This window comes from Electrophorus electricus, chromosome 18 (genome assembly GCF_041902795.1).
Source record: "Electrophorus electricus isolate QZ-2024a chromosome 18, ASM4190279v1, whole genome shotgun sequence".
Lineage (NCBI taxonomy): Eukaryota > Metazoa > Chordata > Actinopteri > Gymnotiformes > Gymnotidae > Electrophorus > Electrophorus electricus.
This window is the reverse complement of record NC_137514.1, coordinates 2,181,035-2,202,500: the sequence shown is the minus strand read 5'-3', so window position 1 is coordinate 2,202,500 and position 21,466 is coordinate 2,181,035. Positions and strand designations below refer to the sequence as shown.

Genomic DNA, 21,466 nt, shown 5'->3' with positions numbered 1-21,466 from the left:
CATGATGAGAGAGAAATCATGACAGCAAGACAGAGGGGGCAGGGGAGGGGAGACCATGACAACATGCGAGAGAGAGAGAGAGAGAGAGAGAGAGAGAGAGAGAGAGAGAGAGAGACCGAGAGAGAGAGAGACAGAGACCGAGAGAGACCGAGAGAAAGAGAGCAAGAGAGAGAGAGAGAGAGAGAGAGAGAGAGAGAGAGAGAGAGAGAGAGAGAGAGAGAGAGAGAGAGAGAGAGAGAGAGAGAGAGAGAGAGAGATCTCCCCGCACCTGAGGTCTCTGCTGATGGTTTGGGCTGCCACACGGAGAAACCTCCATCCTCCTGCTCCTAAGTAAACGCCCAGCCCCGCAGCCAGGCTCCAGGGCCAGGACGCTCCGAGCAGCTGTGCCAGCCCCAGAGAAGCTACAGTCAGTGGGGCACGCAGACCACCTATAGTCTCCATCCTGGAGCGGAGAGGAGAGGCAGCCTGCTGTTATACACCCTAGCACTCGTGAAACCCACTCACTCAATTTAAGAGACATACACTGTTCACAGTACATCAACTATGCGTGGATCTCTTAGTTTTGCCACAAGCTGGGAAGAATGACGCACAATTTTTAATCTGAGGTGAGAATCTTACTCGACTACCGCAATAGCACTCTTTTTTTTTTTTACATTTAAAAACTGTCTGTTGCACTTGCCTTTTAGCACCTAGCGTGTCCGTGCAGCAGTAGTCTATTCGAGCTCAAACCAGTTCCACCTAGTTTCCCACGAGCCCTGCGACAATAGCGTTAGCTCGGTGGCGCGAGAGTGACCCACTACCCAAAATGGCTCGCCGCCATCGGAACCAGCAGAAAGCGCGTCAGTGCAAAAACAAACAAACAAAACAATGGAAAAGAGACTGCAACAACGGATGTTCGAAGTGCAAACGCTTGTAATCGTAATGGAGAAACAGACGTGCGACAAGTTTGGTTATCAACACGCATCGACTCGCAGTGCTTCAACTTTCCGCTTTCCCTCAGCAGGCATGGCGCGAGCACACCCCAAAATCCCGCCTTCGCGCGCATACCACTGGGTCCCGAGCCCCCATTGGTGCACAACGCGCCAGTTGGTCTGTCGCCTGTCTTTTTTTGGTCTAACATGTTTGGGTCAAGCTTACGATTTTAAAAAAGACGAATCATGTTTAAGTAATATTGCCCCATTAACACAGGACGAGAGAAGTAAGAAAGTAAGAAAATTGAGGGGTGTCACTGCTGTTGCTCGTGCTTTGGTGATGTGTGCTTTATTTTAGCGTCAACTACAGAACACACTATTCTTCCAAAGAGAGAGTGTCTCTCTCTCTCTCTCTCTCTCTCTCTCTCTCTCTCTCTGTGTGTGTCTGTGCGTGCATGTGGAGTCATTACCATTCTTGCCAACTTTGTGTAGGTGTGTTTCTGCGTTTACGTGCAGTCATTCCCATCATTGCTAACTGTGTGTGTGTGTATGTGTGCGCGCGCGCGCGTGCAGTGGTAGCTAAGTAGTTTCTATCTACTGACAGAGGTTTACATCACAGGAAGTTTCTCTCACAAACACCGGGGGATGGAAATGTTCCAGCATGCTGCGGAAGTGTTACTGTTTAAGCTTCTGTGCTGCTGCAGATGCTGAGTGTCTGTATTCCCTCTGGTGTTGAATTGTGAGACGTGAGACTGGTGAGGTGTTATTCTGCTTCGTTTTGGTCTGCCACACTTATGGTAAAACACAGGCCTCTCCACCCTCAGTCCTGTGGACCCCCTAGTGGAACCACCCTTCGTCTGCCCCAAGGTGGGAAGATACCGTAACCCTCTGTTGAAAGGAGTCTGACTCAGGAGAAAGGTACACCAGAGCAACTTGAGTCTATACCGAGTCCTGATATCAAGTTCTTTTACCTTTTTGTTTTGTTTTGTAACTTGCAGGTAGCAATTGTTGTATTTTCTGAAAGCCCAAGAACAAAAATCCAAGCAAACAAACTTCTTTGAAAACTGTATTTTCCCTCAAATAGCAATACAATTCATATAGAAGCACTTTGGTCATCTCTTGCAGTCTTTAAATGTGCTTTAAAAATAAAAAACTTAAAAAAACTAAAGTTTCAAATAATTACAGATTTCCAAAGTAAAAGTCCTCCAAATGATTTTAAGAATGTATTGCCTTATAGTTGTTTATAGAGCTCAAAGTGGTATGAACACTCTGCCTTAATCCCACCAGCTATGTTACCCCACTGCGTCAGGACCTTCAGCTTGGCCAGACATGCCGGCCTACGTGTGGAATGGAATGGCATGAATGTGTCATGCTGTTAGTCACCAGCAGGTACTTACAGCTGTAGTCTGTGGCTTGGGTATGTGTTGGGTTTATGATGGGTGTGATGGGCTTTTGTGGAGATTCTCAGAGGAGACGGCGAGGTGCTTAGCCTTCAGCCTCTGATCTTTGTGCTGCACAAACTGCCCTGGTCTGAAGGCACTCAAACACTAGAAACTCCTCAGGTCTGAATGCACTCAAACACTAGAAACTCCTCAGGTCTGAATGCACTCAAACACTATAATTATTACTTTATTACACTCGCATTACTGAGGCGTAGACACAGACAGACCCACACACACGTAGTATAGGTGCACTGAACTGTGTTTCATCCATTTTCCTGTTGTTTAATTGTGTGTGTAACAGGCAGTAGTACACAGTATACCAAATATATTTAAAAGTGTCTGTAGTTAAGAGCACACAGTATACAGCACACCAAATACACCCCAGTGGACACAGTGGTAATTTGTTAGGGGACTGATATGCAGACTGTAGTCTAATGGAGAGTCAGAATCACAAAGAGGCCAGTTCTGCAATAGGTCTTTACCAATGATGTGTCCTATAGTTCCTTTACAGGACCAGCACAAAGAGAGTACTGCAAATTTCAAAGCAGGAAAACCTATAACAGCATCTGATTGGTTGCAATAGAGGGGGCTTGACCAATATAAAGACTGGAAAGACTGCAGTGGAGGAGGGATGTTCCATGACTCTGCCAACAGTCCAGACCAACCCAATATACCCACAAGGTTCACTGTGAAGTTTAAAATGGGATGTTGTTGAAATGAAATATAGAAAAATGTAACTGTGCCTTTGTAGAGGTGAATGCCCTGATGTGTTTCTCTTGGTTTAGTTCTTGTTTTTGATCCAGAGAGTAAACTGTTGTTTTTCTTTCAACCCCAGTTAAGCTGGTTTGTTTGTTTTCTTGATTGTTTGAGTAGTAGGTCACTCCTGAAGCCATTGTTTTACTTTCAGTATTAGTTATATGGTAGTTGTATGGGAGATGGAAAATGTCCTGGATAGTTCTGGATTTGCTATATCTGACACCACAGAAAGAAAAAAAAAGACAAAAAAAATGTTACCCTCTTCTCTCTGCAGTATCTTGGTCTGGTAGTTGCATTTATACATTTACCTGACACTTTTATCCAAAGCAACTTATAGTTATGACTGAATATAACTTGAGGGTTAAGGGTCTTGCTCAGGGGCCCAACAGTGGCAACTTGGTAGTGGTGGGGCTTGAACTAGCAACCTTCCAATTACAAGTCAAGTACCTTAACCACAGAGCTGCCACAGTTGGCCTTCTTTGAACACCTTATGGACCTAGCTTGTAACTCACTCACTCTCTCACGTTTTTATCACAAGGGGGAAGTTAGCAATGAAGTAGGTTTGGTATTTCACATCAGTGTGTGACACTGTGCATCCCTGATTAAAATAAAGGTCAAACAATTATGCTTGCTCATACTTTTTTAATTAAGACTGGAGTAAGCAGCAGTACCTGATCTGGGATCAGAATTACTGCAACCATTCTCCATTAAGTTCCCTACTGAGAAACAAAGCCAAAAGATCCAAGGCCTGTAGTGCTGCAAAGCCAGCAACCCAGTACAAAAAGACCTACAAAAACTGGTGACCCCCCCAGAAGACACAGTACAGTGTTGAAAACATGACATAACAGCAAATCTATACTTAAATGTTACATCCATTCATCGTCATTATCAATAGAAAAAAAAACAGGATTCTGACTTCACAAAGAATGAAAGTGCTTTTGGACAAAGTGTTTAACTGAAATAGAAGAAAAGAAACGTTCCATTTGAAAACATCACTGAAGCGAAAACAAACGCAGGATCTTCCAGGAAGTGTTCAGGAAGTGCTTATCTGTGCTAATCAGGAACTTCTTTCCCACTGATATCTATATACAATTTACCTGTTCACATAGCACAACAATATAGGAGGTATTGGGAGTATTTAGACAGGTAACAGAAGATGCATGTTACATACATTTCCAGTAGCATATGAAGAAAAAAAAGTTACACTTTGACCAACAGTGATGGTTTTGCTTCTGTAACATATCTTAGCCAGCTAGCAAAGTAACGTAGAACAAAATCTGTATCAATAATCCTTCATGGCACACCCATCTTCCTAATATGGGTATATATTTGACCCCTTTTTGAAATAAATACATTTGTGAATTCACGGAAGCACTTAAAAGCTTGTCTGTGTTTAAGGATGCCTTCTGCTTTATAAAGAGTACCTTTAATATCATTTTAGCACACAATGCAGTTATTCTCAACTGTTCAACTCAGAAGTATTAAAAGAAAGTAACTGCTCCTCTGGTTCACCACACACTTTTTGTGTGTGAATGAAATAATACATCTTCCTTTTTTATCACCAATATATTTGCACTAGGTGATTTCCCACAATTCGGAAAAGGAAAAGGCTTTTCCATTTAGGTTAGAAAGGTGTGAGCTATCTTTTCGAGCTGTCCAAGTCTGTTGATTTGGGATGGACATAAATGGCTTCAGTTTCTCACGGTGACCATGAGAGGATGAGGATCCTTCCAAAATCTTCCCAGTTCATTAGGATGATGGCTGAGACACAAATCCATTTGTCCAACTATATCAAATAGTAACCTAACAATTGTCTTCCTTTTATTGACCACATGTACAGCTAATGACCCCCACTCTAGAAGTAATGTGATTGGACAGGGCAGAGACATGGCCCTCCTGCTCCATACCCATTGGATGGGACAAAGATCTTTGATCTTTGGAGCCTTAGCATTGAGAGCGGCTATGTGTGGAAGAGCTGTTGGTTGAGGAGGCTTTCTCGTTGAAGGAAAATGACATACAGCTTGAAAACGTGTAACCTAGGCGAAGCCCTGTTGTGGTGTGGTAAATGCATCATATCTCCGACTCCCCCGTGCTCTGCATACTCTTGAGGGGTTGCTGAAAGGATGAAAGATCAGAGGTCAAGGGCTGTTGCAGATAGATATGCCCAGATTTATTTACACAGTACATAGTAATCAGTTCACATGCACCTACAAACATACACACACGGTACACCATACCTGGCTGTTGCTGGATTCAGAGTATCTCTTCTTCTGTGATTTGCAGACAGTGCCAAACAGCTTGCTATATTCTTCTCTTACCTGAGGAGCGCAACAAAAAACAAATCTTTGTTCTGTAAGTGAGCGTATTTTTGTTTTTTCAGTCACACTACAATGTGATTGGCTACAGTGAGTTGTAGGCTCAAGAAAAACTTATTTTGGTGTCTTCTGTTGGCTCCAAGTCACCTGATTCTGGGGGTGTATCCCCATTTCCAGGGATGACTGTTTTACTGTAGGAAAAACTGTTGTACTGTACTTAGTAAGGGCTTTTTAGGGCTTTTGGCATTATTAGGAGGGCTAAGTCAGACATTTTAACATTTTGTATGTCTTTGCTTACACAGCTGATGAAGGCCCTCTGTTTAAAATGTGCTGTTTCTTTGGAAATCTTGTATGTAATTTTAGCTCCACATCTTTTACTATAGTACGCTGCAGGTACTGCATATATTTAGTCCGTGTGTGTGTATGTAACTGTGAGGGCAAAAATGTTTTAAGCTGTGCCTCACCGTTTTGCTCATCAGACAGTACATGATGAATATGAGCGCCCCCTGCAGGCTGTTGAGTAAGGTGAAGAGGTATGACATCACCAGTGTGCCCTGTTCCTGGAACAGGAAGCAGCCAAAAACCCACATCCCCCCCAGAACACACAGCTGGGCTACAGCAGTTACCACAAAACTCCTACAGACAGAGAGAGGGGCAGGGGAGAAAACAGAAGCATTTACATTGATGTTTTTCTAGAGCTATCACCTAACAGTGCTTCTCTAGCAAACTAAATAATAAACAAATTACAAGAGGAATGTGATGGAAAGAAGGAGAGAGATCAACACACACACACACGCACGCACGCACGCGCGCGCACACACACACCCACCCCTGAATACCTCAGCTTTTTCAGTTTGGAAAAGTCTGGGTTGAGCGTGGAGAATTTTCCTGCCAGTTTCCAGATAGTAATCACGAAGAAGAAACTGTTGAGGATGATGATAATGCAAACAGGGGCAAAGAAACTCCAGATGAAATCTTCCTCCAGAGACAGCCAGCAACTACACCAAACCGAACAAAAGGTTACAGCCAGTTAACATCATTACACACACTACAGGCACATTAACTAGAATAAAAGTGTGTTCGCACACACCAAGACGCACAGTGCAGGACAAAATACGCATACAGACACACTGGACTACTGTAGTAGCAGTAAAATCTCTGACTCACTGGCGGTCCGTTCCATATCCCTGGGAGAAGGCGGCAGCGGAGATCACGACGATGGCGAGGGGGACTCCATAACCCACGGCAAACATGTAGAGCGGCCGGAGAGTGGTGTGGAACACCAGGACCACCATCCGGTAGAGCTGCACCCCCTCTAACAGCATCCAGCAGAACGCAGCCAGGAAGAAAAAATGTAAAAGACTGGCTACAAACGCACACGCTCCCTTAGAGAGAGAGAGAGAGAGAGGGGAGGGGTGTATTTATTATTTGGTTTCTGAATAATACCTTTTTATTAATTTTTCAGCAGCAATATATTCATAAACTATGTTTCATAAAACATCTGTTTATATAAAGTATTTTGAAAATTGCTGCTATAAAGCTTTGCTGGATGGAACTGAGCTGAATTTAACAAAAAGGGGGCCATAAAACCATGGCTCCTCTGAAGTTATCCAGCTACATTCCTTCACTCACACACACACACACACACCTTGTTGCTGGTGCTGGATATGAAGAAGAGGAAGAGGAGGTCGGCGATGAAGAGGCAGACACACAGGTGGAGGTGGATGGTGGTGCGAGTGCCCTGGATGGGGCGACAGAAGCGGAAGGTGAAGATGCACACGAGCAGACAGACGAGAGACACGGCCAACCCCACCCGCGTGGTCCACACCAGCTCGAACGACTCCTGCACAGAGATGGACAGAGAGAGCCAAAATAATACAAACAGAGGAGGACAGAGAGACAGAGATAGAGAAAGACAGGAAGAGGCTTAAAAACAGGGTTTTTTAAAACTGATATTTAATTTCTATTGCTGCTATAAATGGCATTAGAGGGCAATTGCGCTGTTGTGAATGCGCATATATTAGCTGCTTAGAAGAATGTGGAGGCTCTTAGTGCTATACTGGGGTAAGGGGGCAGAGCTACCTTGATAGGATATAGGGCCATGAGAACAGCGAAGCTGCTCAGGTGGGACCAGGTGCACACGGCATGCGTGGAATTAAGCTCCGCCTTCATGCAGCCACGCCCTGACCACACCCCTCCGGATGGCGTCTCCTCCCAATACACGCAGCTGTAGTTCAACTCCTCAGACACTGCCCCCTCCTGGACACAGAAAGGGGTTTTAGGATGGGACTCAAACAAATAAACTAACAAATATATTAAAATTGAGTTCATTAACATGGGCAGTGGTAGATCAGTGGTTAAAGTACTTGACTTGTAATCTGAAGGTTCGAGCACCACCACTGCCACTGTTGGGCCCCTGAGCAAGACCCTTAACCCTCAATTGCTCAAGCTGTAATTGTAAGTTGCTTTGGATAAACGTGACAGCTAAATGTTGTAAATGTAAACATCTGAGTATCTCTGTTTAAATGTAAATAATCCTACAGATGTTGAAACTCAGCGGTTGCGACATACCTGTGACGGTTATAGTTATGTAAATGTTTTTTAGTGGTGTGCAGTGAATTCAGGCTCACTGGTGTGTACAGTGGGGCGGGTCCATATGAAGGTTTTGGGCGTGGCAGTGCAGAAGGGCCGGCGGCCTCACCTGCAGGTGTTTGAAGGTGAGGGTCACAGGCTGAGCGAGCGTCTGGGTGTCGGGGTTACTGACGAGAGCGGTGACCATGCGGGAGTTCAGCTGGTAGGTGGCATTCTTCTGATCCTTCTCCAGCTCCTCACTCACCCGCACCGAGCTGCCACTGGAGTTCAGACCCTTATAGCTCAGCAGAGCCACGTAGGCATAGCCTGGGGACAGACACGCCGCTGCTGTCAGGACAGGGCACGACTCACTGCACTTACCATAAGTGTGTGTGTATGGCATATGTGTGTGTTCTGTGTGAGTGTGTATGTAGGTGTGTGGTGGGAGTATATATATATATTTGTGTCGTGTGTGCAGAACCTGGGGAAAAATGTTTCAGAACGTTTCAACTGACGCCATTGCGGTGTGTGTGTGTGTGTGTGTGTGTTTGTGTAAGGGTTGGCAACAGGCCGAGGCCCCCTCTGGCCACCAGAGGGAGGCCTCAAGTCAACCACACCACTAATCAGGCTTAACACCCAACAGCTGGGCTAGACCTTATATAAGCCCAGTGACCCAGTCATTTGGTGTTGGGTCTTTGCTAAAGTTGTGAGCCAAGCTCCTAGCCGGTAACTCTGGGTATTGAGGTCTGTCAGCCCTTGTGCTGCGCCTCTTTTCTGCTCTACGAGGGTGTCAGTGTTTTTACACGTCCCCTCCCTTCTCCAGTTTTCACCTCTTGAGTCTGGCTTCCCTTAGCCATTCAAGTTCCTCCCCGCTTTCTGGTTTTGTTTGGTAAGTTTTAGTTTGGTTTTCCCCAGTGCATCGAGGTTTCCATTTCTTCCCATTGTGTCCTTTGTTCTCCCCTTTTCCACGCTCGGCGTGGTGTTTAGTTTTTCCTTTTGTTTTACCTGATCCAAGATCTAACTGTTCTGCACACGGGCCCAGCATTGTTAGAGCGTGGTTGCTCACCTGTCAGTGTCATCACCTATCTGACCTGGGTTCGAGCCCACACACCTGTGTGTGTGTGTGTGTGTGTGTGTGTGTGTGTACCTGGATATGAGGCTCCCACTGCTGTTTCCCAGCTGATATTAAGGTGCACATCATCCATGCTCAGTAGGACACTCCCATTGGGTGGAGTTCTCTCCTTCCTCACTGCAAGCCACACCTCTGTTGATAATCACCATGACAACCCATCAGATTCACTTTGAATCACATTTACTGTAATAAAGGCATTAATTACACGTGCTGGTATTTTGTGTGTGTGTGTACCAGAGACGTTGTTGTGGATCTTGGTTAGGGGCTGGTTGAGCTGTGGGCTGATCAGGTGCATTGTGTCCTCCACGACTCCCAGGAAGGTGTTCAGAGCGACGCTCTGGTCAAGAACTCCACCCCGCACCACCATCTCAGACACATTGAGCAGCTCCTGTAGAAACAGCCACATTACTCACTTGTGTGTGTGTGTGTGTGTGTGTGTGTGAGCACACACGTGTGTGTGTGTGTACCTTCAGTAAGGTCTCTCCTGTATGCTCTTTTCCTGTGGGCTGTTGTTCTTTCTGGCTGCTCAGTGACTGACATGTCGACATGAGCATACTAAGCAATCTACTCATCACTGTGTCTGCCTGAGAGAGAGAGAGAGAGAGAGAGAGTTGATCAGATTTGTACATTCTCCAGAAGGCTGGCAGCTGTGGTGATGTGCATTTAGGAGACAGGTGAAAGGATTACCTGTTCAAAAGTGCTGTTGGCTCTCTCACATTTCAGCTCTACACACACAAACACACACATGCACAAATGAAATAATGAAATTATTTGTAGCCCCCTGTTATAGCAAAAAATATGGCAAGGCCTTTAGATATGTTTTTAAAACAATTGTTTCCTTTTCCTGCTTCTTTTATTTTTCATGTTAATAAATGCATGTTCTGTTTATTGTGAGGTTAATTACAGTATATTGTTTATTAAGTAATAACTATATGGTATGTTTATTTGTGATGTTAATAAATGTATATTCTCTTTATTGAGAATATATGATGATTAGTGCATGTTCTGTTTGTGACGTTAATGTGTGTATATTCAGTTCACTGTAATGTTAATAAATGTTCCATTTCTTTTTATATTAATTAAAGTGCAAGTTGTTATGTTAAGAAATGTATGTTTTGTTTATTGTGATGTTAAGAAGTGTATGTTTTGTTTATTGTGATGTTAAGAAGTGTATGTTCTGTTTAAATGGCATATGCTCTCTCACCTGTGCATTTGGTTTGGTTATTTCCATAGTTACTGTAACCATGGTTGCACTGGCAATGGTAGCTGCCAACAGAGTTGGAGCAGACACCATTTTCCCCGCAAACATGTTCTTCACTGTCACACTCGTCAATATCTGAGAGAGAGAGAGAGAGAGAGCGCGAGAGAGTGAGTTTGTATATGGGAGGTTTAGGGTGAGCGTATATGGGAGGTTTAGGGTGAGCGTATATGGGAGGTTTAGGGTGAGCGTATATGGGAGGTTTAGGGTGAGTGTGCGAGCGTATATGGGAGGTTTAGGGTGAGTGTGCGAGCGTATATGGGAGGTTTAGGGTGAGTGTGCGAGCGTATATGGGAGGTTTAGGGTGAGTGTATATGGGAGGTTTAGGGTGAGTGTATATGGGAGGTTTAGGGTGAATGTATATGGGAGGTTTAGGGTGAATGTATGAGTGTATATAGGAGGTTTAGGTTGAGTGTGTGAGTGTATATGGGAGGTTAGGGTGAGGGTTTGATCGTATATGGGAGGTTTAGGGTGAGCGTATATGGGAGGTTTAGGGTGAGTGTACGAGCGTATATGGGAGGTTTAGGGTGAGTGCGATCGTATATGGGAGGTTTAGGGTGAGGGTTTGATCGTATATGGGAGGTTTAGGGTGAGTGTATATGGGAGGTTTAGGTTGAGTGTGTGAGTGTATATGGGAGGTTAGGGTGAGGGTTTGATCGTATATGGGAGGTTTAGGGTGAGTGTACGAGTGTATATGGGAGGTTAGGGTGAGTGTACGAGTGTATATGGGAGGTTAGGGTGAGGGTTTGATCGTATATGGGAGGTTTAGGGTGAGGGTTTGATCGTATATGGGAGGTTTAGGGTGAGTGTGCGATCGTATATGGGAGGTTTAGGGTGAGGGTTTGATCGTATATGGGAGGTTTAGGTTGAGTGTGTGAGTGTATATGGGAGGTTAGGGTGAGGGTTTGATCGTATATGGGAGGTTTAGGGTGAGTGTATATGGGAGGTTTAGGTTGAGTGTGTGAGTGTATATGGGAGGTTAGGGTGAGGGTTTGATCGTATATGGGAGGTTTAGGGTGAGTGTACGAGTGTATATGGGAGGTTAGGGTGAGTGTACGAGTGTATATGGGAGGTTAGGGTGAGGGTTTGATCGTATATGGGAGGTTTAGGGTGAGGGTTTGATCGTATATGGGAGGTTTAGGTTGAGTGTGTGAGTGTATATGGGAGGTTAGGGTGAGGGTTTGATCGTATATGGGAGGTTTAGGGTGAGCGTATATGGGAGGTTTAGGGTGAGCGTATATGGGAGGTTTAGGCTGAGTGTGTGAGCGTATATGGGAGGTTTAGGCTGAGTGTGTGAGCGTATATGGGAGGTTTAGGCTGAGTGTGTGAGCGTATATGGGAGGTTTAGGCTGAGTGTGTGAGCGTATATGGGAGGTTTAGGCTGAGTGTGTGAGCGTATATGGGAGGTTTAGGCTGAGTGTGTGAGCGTATATGGGAGGTTTAGGCTGAGTGTGTGAGCGTATATGGGAGGTTTAGGCTGAGTGTGAGCGTATATGGGAGGTTTAGGCTGAGTGTGTGAGCGTATATGGGAGGTTTAGGGTGACTGTATGAATGTATATGGGAGGTTTAGGGTGTGCTGTATGTGTATATGGGTGGTATAAGGTGAGTTTATGAGTGTATATGGGAAGTTTAGGGTGAGTGTATATACACTTCACTTCCACACAGCTGTTTGGGGATGATAAACCTGCAGCATACAGCTCCACAAACTTTCTTATTCTATGGCACACTAGAGTGATTCAGTCTAACGCTACCTTTTGCGTTGTGTAGAACTCTTTGCTGGAGGTAACATGCCAGGTTAACTAAATCCTCCAGGAGATGCCCTGAGAAGCACTGCTGAGCAGTTTTACCACCTTGTCAGTGAGCGATGCTAGGCCATGCAGATGTTTTAGCTTGCTGACTGCATGCAGAGTGAGTAAAATGACCAATGTGCATGTTTGTGTATGTGTGCGTGTGTGCGTTAGTGTGGAGTTAACAGGGCAAAACCTCTAGGCAAAGTCAGCACTCCCTATACAACAAGCGATGCTACTGTCGCTCACCTATACAAGGGGCGCTGCTGTTGCCTTGGTTACGGAACCCCTGGGGGCAAGAGCAGGTAAATGTGCCAGGTGTGTTACTGCAAATGCCATGTTCACACACAGAGGGCGCTATCTCGCATTCATCACTGTCTGCAGTGGAAACACACACACATATAAAACACTGACAGCAGAGAATCAGACAAGGCTGAAATGCAACGTCGGTTGTTATACAGAGAAAAAGGATTTGCAGGACAGTCTTGTTATGGCTCTGAGTGGAGGCGGGTAGGAAGTGTTAATGGCACAGAGAGCGGACACTACTACACGAGAAGAAAAAAAACCCTGGAAAAGTCTCACCGACACACGCATCCGATTCTGTGGATTTCTTGTAACCAGGTGAGCAAACGCATTTATAAGAGCCAATCGTGTTCACACATTTCATATTCTCCAGACAGCGTTTCACGTTGCACTCGTTAATGTCTGGCAGAGGAAGAAAGGAAGACAGTCGAAGCTGAATTAGATGACAGGAGGTAAACGTAAGCGTTGCTAGTGGTCAGTCATCTAGCCAGTGCTAGTCAGTAGAATCTCATGCTGTTTCAGTGCTAGCAGGGTCTAGCCCAACTGGACCCAACTGTGAGACTCACGTCTCTGGTCCAGTGTGTGTGGGCTAGAGGAGTTTCACTCAGTCTTTGTGTGTCATGCCACCAGGACCACAATGGAAACAAGCTTTAGGACATTACTGTGTTTTAGTCCATTGTCCATGCATGTAATGGCTGCAGCCCAGGTTAACGTGTGCTTTAAATCACGCAGCACATTCGCTCAGGTCAGTCAGTGAGTGGTGTGAAAGGAGGACTCTCACCATTGCACTGGCCACTGACGGCGGTGAAGTTGGGGGTCCTGGAGGTGAACCCCTGATGGCAGGTGCAGTAGTAGCTGCCCTTGGTGTTGTGGCACTTTGAATAGTTGCCGCACAGACCGTCCTCATTCTGACACTCGTCCTCGTCTGGAAGAGGAAGAAAGACCGAGAAGTGAAAGAGAGGCAATGAGAGGTGGAGATGGGGATAGTGGATATGGACTTGTGATCAGAGTGTTTGGTAAGTGGAAGATTTGGTTCAAGCACAGTCTTGGTCTCTGCAGCTGTTAAGCCTCTACTACAGTGAACAGCTTCACTTTTTAGTCAGTAAGCAAAAAAATATGTCACTAACATTTGTGTTCATAGCCAAACAAATCAAATCAACACTATGCCTTATTAAATTAATAACAAAACCAACACTCTGTTTACAAACGCTACAAAAGTCACTCTGTGAACAAACTTTTCCGTTTGTTACTTTATTAAAAGCACAATAGATTAGCGACACGTTTGATCTTATTACTGAGATGCGACTGTAGTTCCTTAGAAAGGCAGCAGCTCGAACAGTAATGATGACGTGACAGTGGGTGTGCTCATTTCTTACACTCATGTTCATGTCAGTGAGATGTATTACCTGTGCATTGAGTGCCATTTTTCTGGTACCCCATATGACAGTGTGGCTCAGCCTGGACCAATGACACAACCAAGAGCAAACCTAAAAAAGAGAAGCCAATATTATTATCAGGAAAAAAAAATCACCTTTATCTTTTCATGCGTCTGATCGTTTCTTCAGTGTAGCTGTGGCATAACCTGGCCACTAGAGGGCGGTGGCTGACTGACGCTCATTCAACATTCAGCAGTTGGCTAACTTGTTTGTCTGAGCACAACACATATGATCAGATCTGTCTGACAGAATCATGAAATTAATGGAATCAAATGAAGTCAGAAATTTTGCAGAGTAGTGACACTTAGAGCGCGCGCACACACACACACACACACACACACACACACATGCACTGTAATCATGCTAAAACAACCATCCTTTCACCCTAGCTGACCACATATTTATCTGAACACAGCTGATGGGCTTAGGAAGGCCCAGACAGTGCCGATGTGTGTTTACTTCCTACTGTGGACAAGCAGACAGCACCTTCATTACACCACTGTGTTTGTACATGCCTCACCCTGAGCTGACCTGAGCCAGTGGACGTGAGACGTGTGCGGCTGGCTCTAAGCCTGTGACGGACCCCGGACTACCTGAAGGAGAGGGAAGGCGGGTCAACACACGCTCTGGATGCCATGACAACAGAGCTCACATGTTTGCCACCAGTTCAAGGGCTGTGACCTCTGTCTTTACTGCTAATAGTGTCAGAATGGGATGGTGTCATGAGGTCACTGGGAGTGTGTGTGTGATTGGAGGAATCTCCACTGCTGGAGTGGACGGTGTGACACCCTGTGTGAACCCCAGGTGAGGGTCAAGAGTGTGACCCTGGATGAGGAGTGCGTGTGGGAAGAATGCGTGTATGGAGCAATCAGATGAGCGCTCTGAAGGAGTGGGCAGTGTAACAGGGACTATCACTCAGGAGGGTAAATGTGTGTTCTGGCACAGGAGGCTAAGTGTGCGTTCTGGCTACCAGGGAGCTGCTCTTTGCTCTGCTGATCAGGAAACACATCTGGGTGTGATCGATGCCTTCTTCCTCTGCTACATCACCTTAATATCCCCATGGCCTACCATTCTGCTGTGGAGCTTGTGTGTGCGGAGCTCTGTTCCAGCCTCAGGGTTTCCAGGAATGGGTTTGTGGGACAGGAGGTGTCCAGGAGTGAGTCTCTAACCCACTGCTCCACCTCACAGAATTGACGTTGCTGAACAACTCTCATATCAGTGCAGGAAGTACAATTTCTGTGGTGTTGCTAGATAATTCTAAACCTCACATTATACGTGTTTGCATGTTTTCTATACACAGAACCTTATCAGAGACACCCATCTAATAGTGTGTTGGACCTCCTTTGGCCTTCAGAACCACAGCAGTTCATCATTTCATAGATTCCACTAGGTGTTGAAATCATTCTGCAGGAATCTTGGCCCATGCGGACCGGATAGCTTCTCCCAGTTACTGCAAATTAGATGAGGGCACTGACATGCTCTGAACAGCCCATTCTTCTTCACAAAGAAGCTCTGTAGGACTAAGATCTGGAGACTGTGAAATACAGGAAAGCAAGGAAACCTCACCGTTATGTTCCTGGAACCAGTCCATGACTATACAACCACTGTGTCATGGTGCATTGTCCTGCTGAAAGTGTCCTGCCTTAAGGTAAACAGCTGCCTTGAAGGAATTAACTTGGTCTGCTACAATGCTCAGGTAATCCCTACTGTCCAAATGTCCATCCAAGTATCAGAGGACCTAGGGTGTGCCAAGAAAACATTGCCTACACCATTACTCCACCAGCACCAGCCTGAACTGTTGACCCCTGAGGTGACCCCTAACAGGAAGAAGTCATCGTTTCATGCTGCTTGCGCCAAATTCTGACCCTCCCATTAGCATGGAGCAACAGAAATCTGGAATCATCTGACCAGGTGATGTTTTTCCACAGCTCGCTGTTCCAGTTTTTGCCCCGTGAAGTCTTGCCTTTATGTTTCCCTTAGACAGCAATGACACTCCAACCGGTCATCCGCTGTTACAGCCCATCTGTGCTAAGGAATGACGAGTTGTTAGTTGGAGCACCAGTGTTGTATTTGGTTGCAGCTTGCTTGACTGCACCATCTGTTCGTTAGGACGATCCTTCACCGCCACCTCTGACCACTTTCATCAACAATTTGTTTATGTCAACAGGATGCCCTTTCGCTGGAAGTTACTCCTCAGTCACACCATTCTCGGTATACCCTCAACACCCTTGCATGAGAAAAGCCCACAGGGTTGACAGTTTTTGAAATGCTGGCTATGCCCAGCTAGTCTAGCCCTGATGACCATGACTCATTTGGAGTTGGTCAGGTAGCTCAATTTTTCCCATTCTATTGTGGATTCACTCCGAAATTAATCCCTGCTGCAATCCAGGGTCACATGTGTAATTTCCATACATGGAAGTTCCAGTCAGTAAAGGGCGGGCATCTCTAACACAGTGCCCATTCAATGTATATATTGCCAGTGTATGAAGTGCTGAAGATGTATGAGAAATCTCTCATATATAATCTATACCTTATAAATATCAAAATATAATGTTCAGAGCCATATCACCCAACCCTTCCTAATATTTACTTTAACATGACTGGTAATCAAAATGTTTAACCATAAACTCTCATGTGCTAATTTACTTACATTGCCTCCCAACACACACACACACACACACACATACACTAAACATGATACGTTTATCTCCGTCACTGCTACTAATACTTTAAGAGCCTACTTATGGACATTTGCAATGATGCGTGTAAGTGTTTTATTCTGTTAGGATAATTAGTCCTCCTCACAGGCGTTTTCTCATGTTCACTTTTGCAGTTTATTTTCCTCCTTCACTACACGTGTGTGGGGAAGGATTTCATTGTATATCAGAAGTTACCTGGTTAAAATAAAGGTTAAATAAATAAATAAATTCTCTCTCTCTCTCTCTCTCTCTCTCACACACACACACACACACACACACAAAGCAATCTTTCTCCTTGCTCTGAGACAAAAAAAGTGTTGACACGAAGAGTACATACACACCACACACACGTGCAGATATTCTCACATGTGCACACAGTTCATCTTATGGCAACACACTGGTACCACAGAGTCACACATACAAGCTTCTGCATCACAATGTGGCAAAAGCAGAACCCAAAACCTCACAGGCTTCTTTTCTCGAGAACGCTTTACAAATGACACATGACATCTCACTAACCACTGCCTTGTGTTTTGCTATTGTTTTAAACTTAGATGCTTAGACGTTCCAAGGTTAAACCCTAACCCTTTAACCTACCCTACCCTGACCCAGTCTTAAACCCTAACCCTTTAACCTACCCTACCCTGACCCAGTCTTAAACCTTAACCCTTTAACCTACCCTACCCTGACCCAGTCTTAAACCCTAACCCTTTAACCTACCCTACCCTGACCCAGTCTTAAACCCTAACCATTTAACCTACTCTACCCCGGCCCAGTCTTAAACCCTAACCCTTTAACCTACCCTACACTGACCCTGTCTTAAACCCTAACCCTTTAACCTACCCTACACTGACCCTGTCTTAAACCCTAACCCTTTAACCTACCCTACACTGACCCTGTCTTAAACCCTAACCCTTTAACGTACCCTACACTGACACAGTCTTAAACCCTAACCATTTAATCTACCCTACCCTGACCCAGTCTTAAACCCTAACCCTTTAACCTACCCTACACTGACACAGTCTTAAACCCTAACCATTTAACCTACTCTACCCCGGCCCAGTCTTAACCCATAACTCTTTATACACCCAGAGGAATCCCACAGTGGGGGAGTTTTCAACATTGCTACACCTGCTCCAGCTCATAAAGGTATTAACTAGCTGATAAGCTCATTCAGGTGAGCATCAGAGCATTTTCCTGCTGCACCAATGACACAGGTTTACCGGAGTGAAACCCACACTGTTGTGTCAGTGCTCATCAGCTACTCTGTTCCCAGATCAGCGTGTGTCATCTAGGTGGGCAGGCACAGGTGATTCCACCTCCACAGCTCAGCAGCTGCACTTTTTACTGCAGGTTTGATACACCAAACATTCCAACCATCAACTACTGTCTTAAAAAGCTGTCTTAGACCACACCCCTCCAGCAATTCTATGTCTTAAACCACGCCTCCAGACCTCAGCTCACTATGCTCACAGCCAGCCTGACTACTGAGCAGACCAGTAGTGTCACCAGTGGTGACGCACTGACACAACGGCGCCTGTGTCACAGATGACAGTCTGACACAAATATTCATTCACTCACACAAACACTCACACTCACATAAACACTGACATACGTGCAGATATTCACATCCGCACACATCCATCTACATGGTTCATCTTATGGCAACACACTGAAACCACAGAGTCACACATACAAGCTTCTGCATCACAATGTGGCAAAAGCAGAACCCAAAACCTCACAGGCTTCTTTTCTCGAGAACTCTTCACAAATGACACGACATCTCACTAACCACTGCCTTGTGTTTAGCTATTGTTTTAAACTTAGATGCTCAGTTAAATGAGCCCTTCATACCTGCAAGAAAAACAACCTAAAAGACATTCCTGGATTGAGTTGTCTGTCATTTTGTTGTTCAAAGTAACTGCACGTCCAGACAAATACTTTACAGAAGCGTGCGGCCTTCAGCTCTCACTTCAGTCAGGATGAACCCACGCTCGTAGAGCTTTGTAGTTTCTGACATCTCAGTGCGTTTGCCTGTTAGTCTTTCTGACATCTCACACCCCACTCCAGTACACTCCCACACCCCACTCCACTCCATGGTATATACCATATATCCAGTGAGTGTGTACCTATAAACAGACTATTGTATACACCATATATCCAGTGAGTGTGTACCTATGAACAGACTATTGTATACACCATATATCCAGTGAGTGTGTACCTATGAACAGACTATTGTATACACCATATATCCAGTGAGTGTGTACCTATGAACAGACTATTGTATACACCATATATCCAGTGAGTGTGTACCTATAAACAGACTATTGTATACACCATATATCCAGTGAGTGTGTACCTATAAACAGACTATTGTATACACCATATATCCAGTGAGTGTGTACCTATGAACAGACTATTGTATACACCATATATCCAGTGAGTGTGTACCTATGAACAGACTATTGTATATACCATATATCCAGTGAGTGTGTACCTATGAACAGATTCTGACATCACACTTGGTGCCCACTGAGCCGATGTAAACAGGATTTGCAGATCTGTAAATATGTCCACATATGGAGCTCAAAGTCTAATCTCTCTCTCACTTCACTTCCTCTATGCTTTCCCTTTGTGTCTGCAGGTGTTCCCACATGTTCACCCCATTCTAATTCACACAGACAAACTCACTCAAACACAGACAAAGTTACACAGTCCCCTGGCCTGACTCCGGAGAATGGCCAACCAAGTTTTAAAAGCAGCTACACTTCTGCTGAGAACGTTCTTCATTAGTAAAATGATGAATGACAACCACCAGCTACTGTCTTAAAAAGCTGTCTTAGACCACGCCCCTCCAGCGAGTCTGTGTCGCAAACCACGCCCCTCCAGCGAGTCTGTGTCGCAAACCACGCCCCTCAAGCGAGTCTGTCGCAAACCACGCCCCTCCAGCGAGTCTGTGTCGCAAACCACGCCCCTCCAGCGAGTCTGTGTCGCAAACCACGCCCCTCCAGCCCTCTTGCCCGTGGCTTGGGTCAGAACTGGGTGCAGGGGGAGGGTCTATTAATGTGTGTGTGAATGCGTTAATGTGCGCGCCTGTGTGTGTAAAGTAGGTCTGTCTACAAGTTTTTTTAGTGTCAGAAAAGTCTTATTCAGCATTTTTATAGGCACACACACGGATCTGTTCTCAGTGTCTGCCAGTGAAATGAATAGAACATATGCTGCAGTCAAACCCAGTACAAACACACACCCACACGGACACCCATATATTTTAATCCTTTTAAAAAGGGTTGTAGATCACTCACCGATACGAACAAAATGCCTTTTTAGTTCCATATTTGCCAAGTGCAGTAATTCCTTTCAGATGCGTGAAGTTTGTTTTAAGGTTCAGATCCACAATGAAGCGCGAACGTTCCCGTTAATCAAGCAAAAATACGCAACGTTTTTCACTTTCTTTCTCTGCCAATCCGCCCCATTCGTTGCGCCTTCAGTCCCTGGGGCGCTCTCTCTCTTTCTCGGAATTAGCGCAGGTTTCCTCTTTCTCTTGGTTCTTCTAGTCTTTCACTTGATTATCCACTTCTTAGCGTTTCTTTTCCTCTTCAGTCCTAAGCGATATAGCGCTTTCGCTCACGTTTCGCTCACCACTAACTCTCTAAGTCTGAGCTTGTCCTCCCTCTTTTGTCGGCCGTTATTCCCCTCGCTCACTCTGACCCGCGTGCCACTGTGCAGGCTTTCAGCGTGGGCTCCCCCTGAGAGTGAGGGCGGGGCCGCGGTGCGAGGGGCGGGGCCGCGGTAATGCTCTACTCTTTTGCTACTCAATATCAGCTGTACTCCTTCTCTCTCTCGCTCTGTCATTTCGAATTGATACGTCGTTGTGGTTAGTTATTCCACCTTAAAGGTTTTGTGTGTGTGTGTGTGTGTGTGTGTGTGTGTGTGTGTGTGTGTGTGTGTGTGTGTGTGTGTGCGTGCATAAAAGTCATTAGATTTCTTGTATTAGCAATGGTAATGACCATATGTAATTATTTCTCAGTCTTTTAATTAGAATACAACCAGAAAATACAAGAAATTTGTATGCAGTATTTAAAAAAAAACAGCTTTTACAGGTTACAGAGGCAAGTTTTTAGTGTGACCGGAGCACTAAAGAAGAACTATAGTAAGTGCTGAAATAAAAGTGGTATATTATACCAAAAGATTACTTCAGAAAACTTCAGAACAGTCTCCCCAAGAGTTCAAGATGTATTTAGTGCCAATACTGTTTTTTGCCTGTCGAAGCCATTTTGTTCTAACATTTCAAAAAATATATATAGTCTACATATTTCCTGTATGTTTCTTAATAAAGAGACTAAGAAATAATCATATGTGGTCAACAACAAATCTAATGGTGGCCTAAGACTTTTGCACAGTACTGTATAAACATTCTCCACTCGCCTTCCTCTGGGCTCTATTATCTTTTATATACACACACACACACACACACACACACACACACACACACACACACACACACACACGCACGCACACAGAGACCACTCCTTTTTTTTTTTTCGGGCAGATTTGTCTTTGTAAAGGACTAAAGAATCAAGCCAAGACTGGTGGAAAGCATGCCAAGACGCACGAAAGCTGTGATTAAAAATCAGGGTTATTCCACCAAATATTGATTTCTTGACTCATCCTAAGTTGAAACATTAGTACTGTGTTGTTTATACCTGAATATGAGCTTGTTTTCTTTGCATTATTTGTGATCTGAAATTTCTGTAACTGTTGTTATTTTGACCATTAGTCATTTTCATTAAAAAAAAAACATGCTCTAAAATACAATATTTTTATCTGGAATTTGGAAGAAATGTTGCCAGTAGTTA

The 21,466-nt window shown here is 44.8% G+C and overlaps 2 protein-coding genes across 5 annotated transcripts in view; both read right to left on the bottom strand.

Moving 5' to 3' along the window:
• LOC113582849 (long-chain fatty acid transport protein 1-like) overlaps positions 1 to 1,026 on the bottom strand; it is a 10,631-nt gene extending 9,605 nt beyond the window's left edge. Inside the window, exons 1-2 of the mRNA XM_027018862.3 lie at positions 680 to 1,026; positions 269 to 442 (exon numbers count right to left, since the gene is read on the bottom strand). Of these exons, the coding sequence (XP_026874663.2) occupies positions 269 to 441 (173 nt within the window). The 5' untranslated portion in view covers position 442; positions 680 to 1,026. The remainder of the gene's footprint in view (positions 1 to 268; positions 443 to 679) is intronic.
• A 2,705-nt stretch (positions 1,027 to 3,731) lies between these two features.
• On the bottom strand, positions 3,732 to 20,344 carry LOC113582845 (adhesion G protein-coupled receptor E5). Of its 4 annotated transcripts, XM_027018855.3 has the most exons (18): positions 19,913 to 20,344; positions 13,882 to 13,962; positions 13,257 to 13,400; positions 12,755 to 12,877; positions 12,422 to 12,550; positions 10,332 to 10,463; positions 9,815 to 9,852; positions 9,595 to 9,711; positions 9,362 to 9,515; positions 9,143 to 9,259; positions 8,126 to 8,322; positions 7,507 to 7,683; positions 7,073 to 7,267; positions 6,592 to 6,809; positions 6,264 to 6,422; positions 5,889 to 6,060; positions 5,347 to 5,427; positions 3,732 to 5,224 (listed from the first exon to the last, which is right to left on the bottom strand). In XM_027018855.3, the coding sequence occupies exons 1-18, from the start codon at positions 19,941 to 19,943 to the stop codon at positions 5,180 to 5,182; spliced, it is 2,310 nt and encodes a 769-aa protein (XP_026874656.3). In that variant the 5' UTR covers positions 19,944 to 20,344; the 3' UTR covers positions 3,732 to 5,179. The 4 variants fall into 4 exon arrangements, with proteins under 4 accessions (XP_026874656.3, XP_026874658.3, XP_026874657.3 ...); XM_027018857.3 differs by lacking the exon at positions 12,422 to 12,550 and having other exon boundaries at positions 19,913 to 20,343; XM_027018856.3 differs by lacking the exon at positions 12,755 to 12,877 and having other exon boundaries at positions 19,913 to 20,343.
• Between the last annotated feature and the right edge of the window lie 1,122 nt (positions 20,345 to 21,466).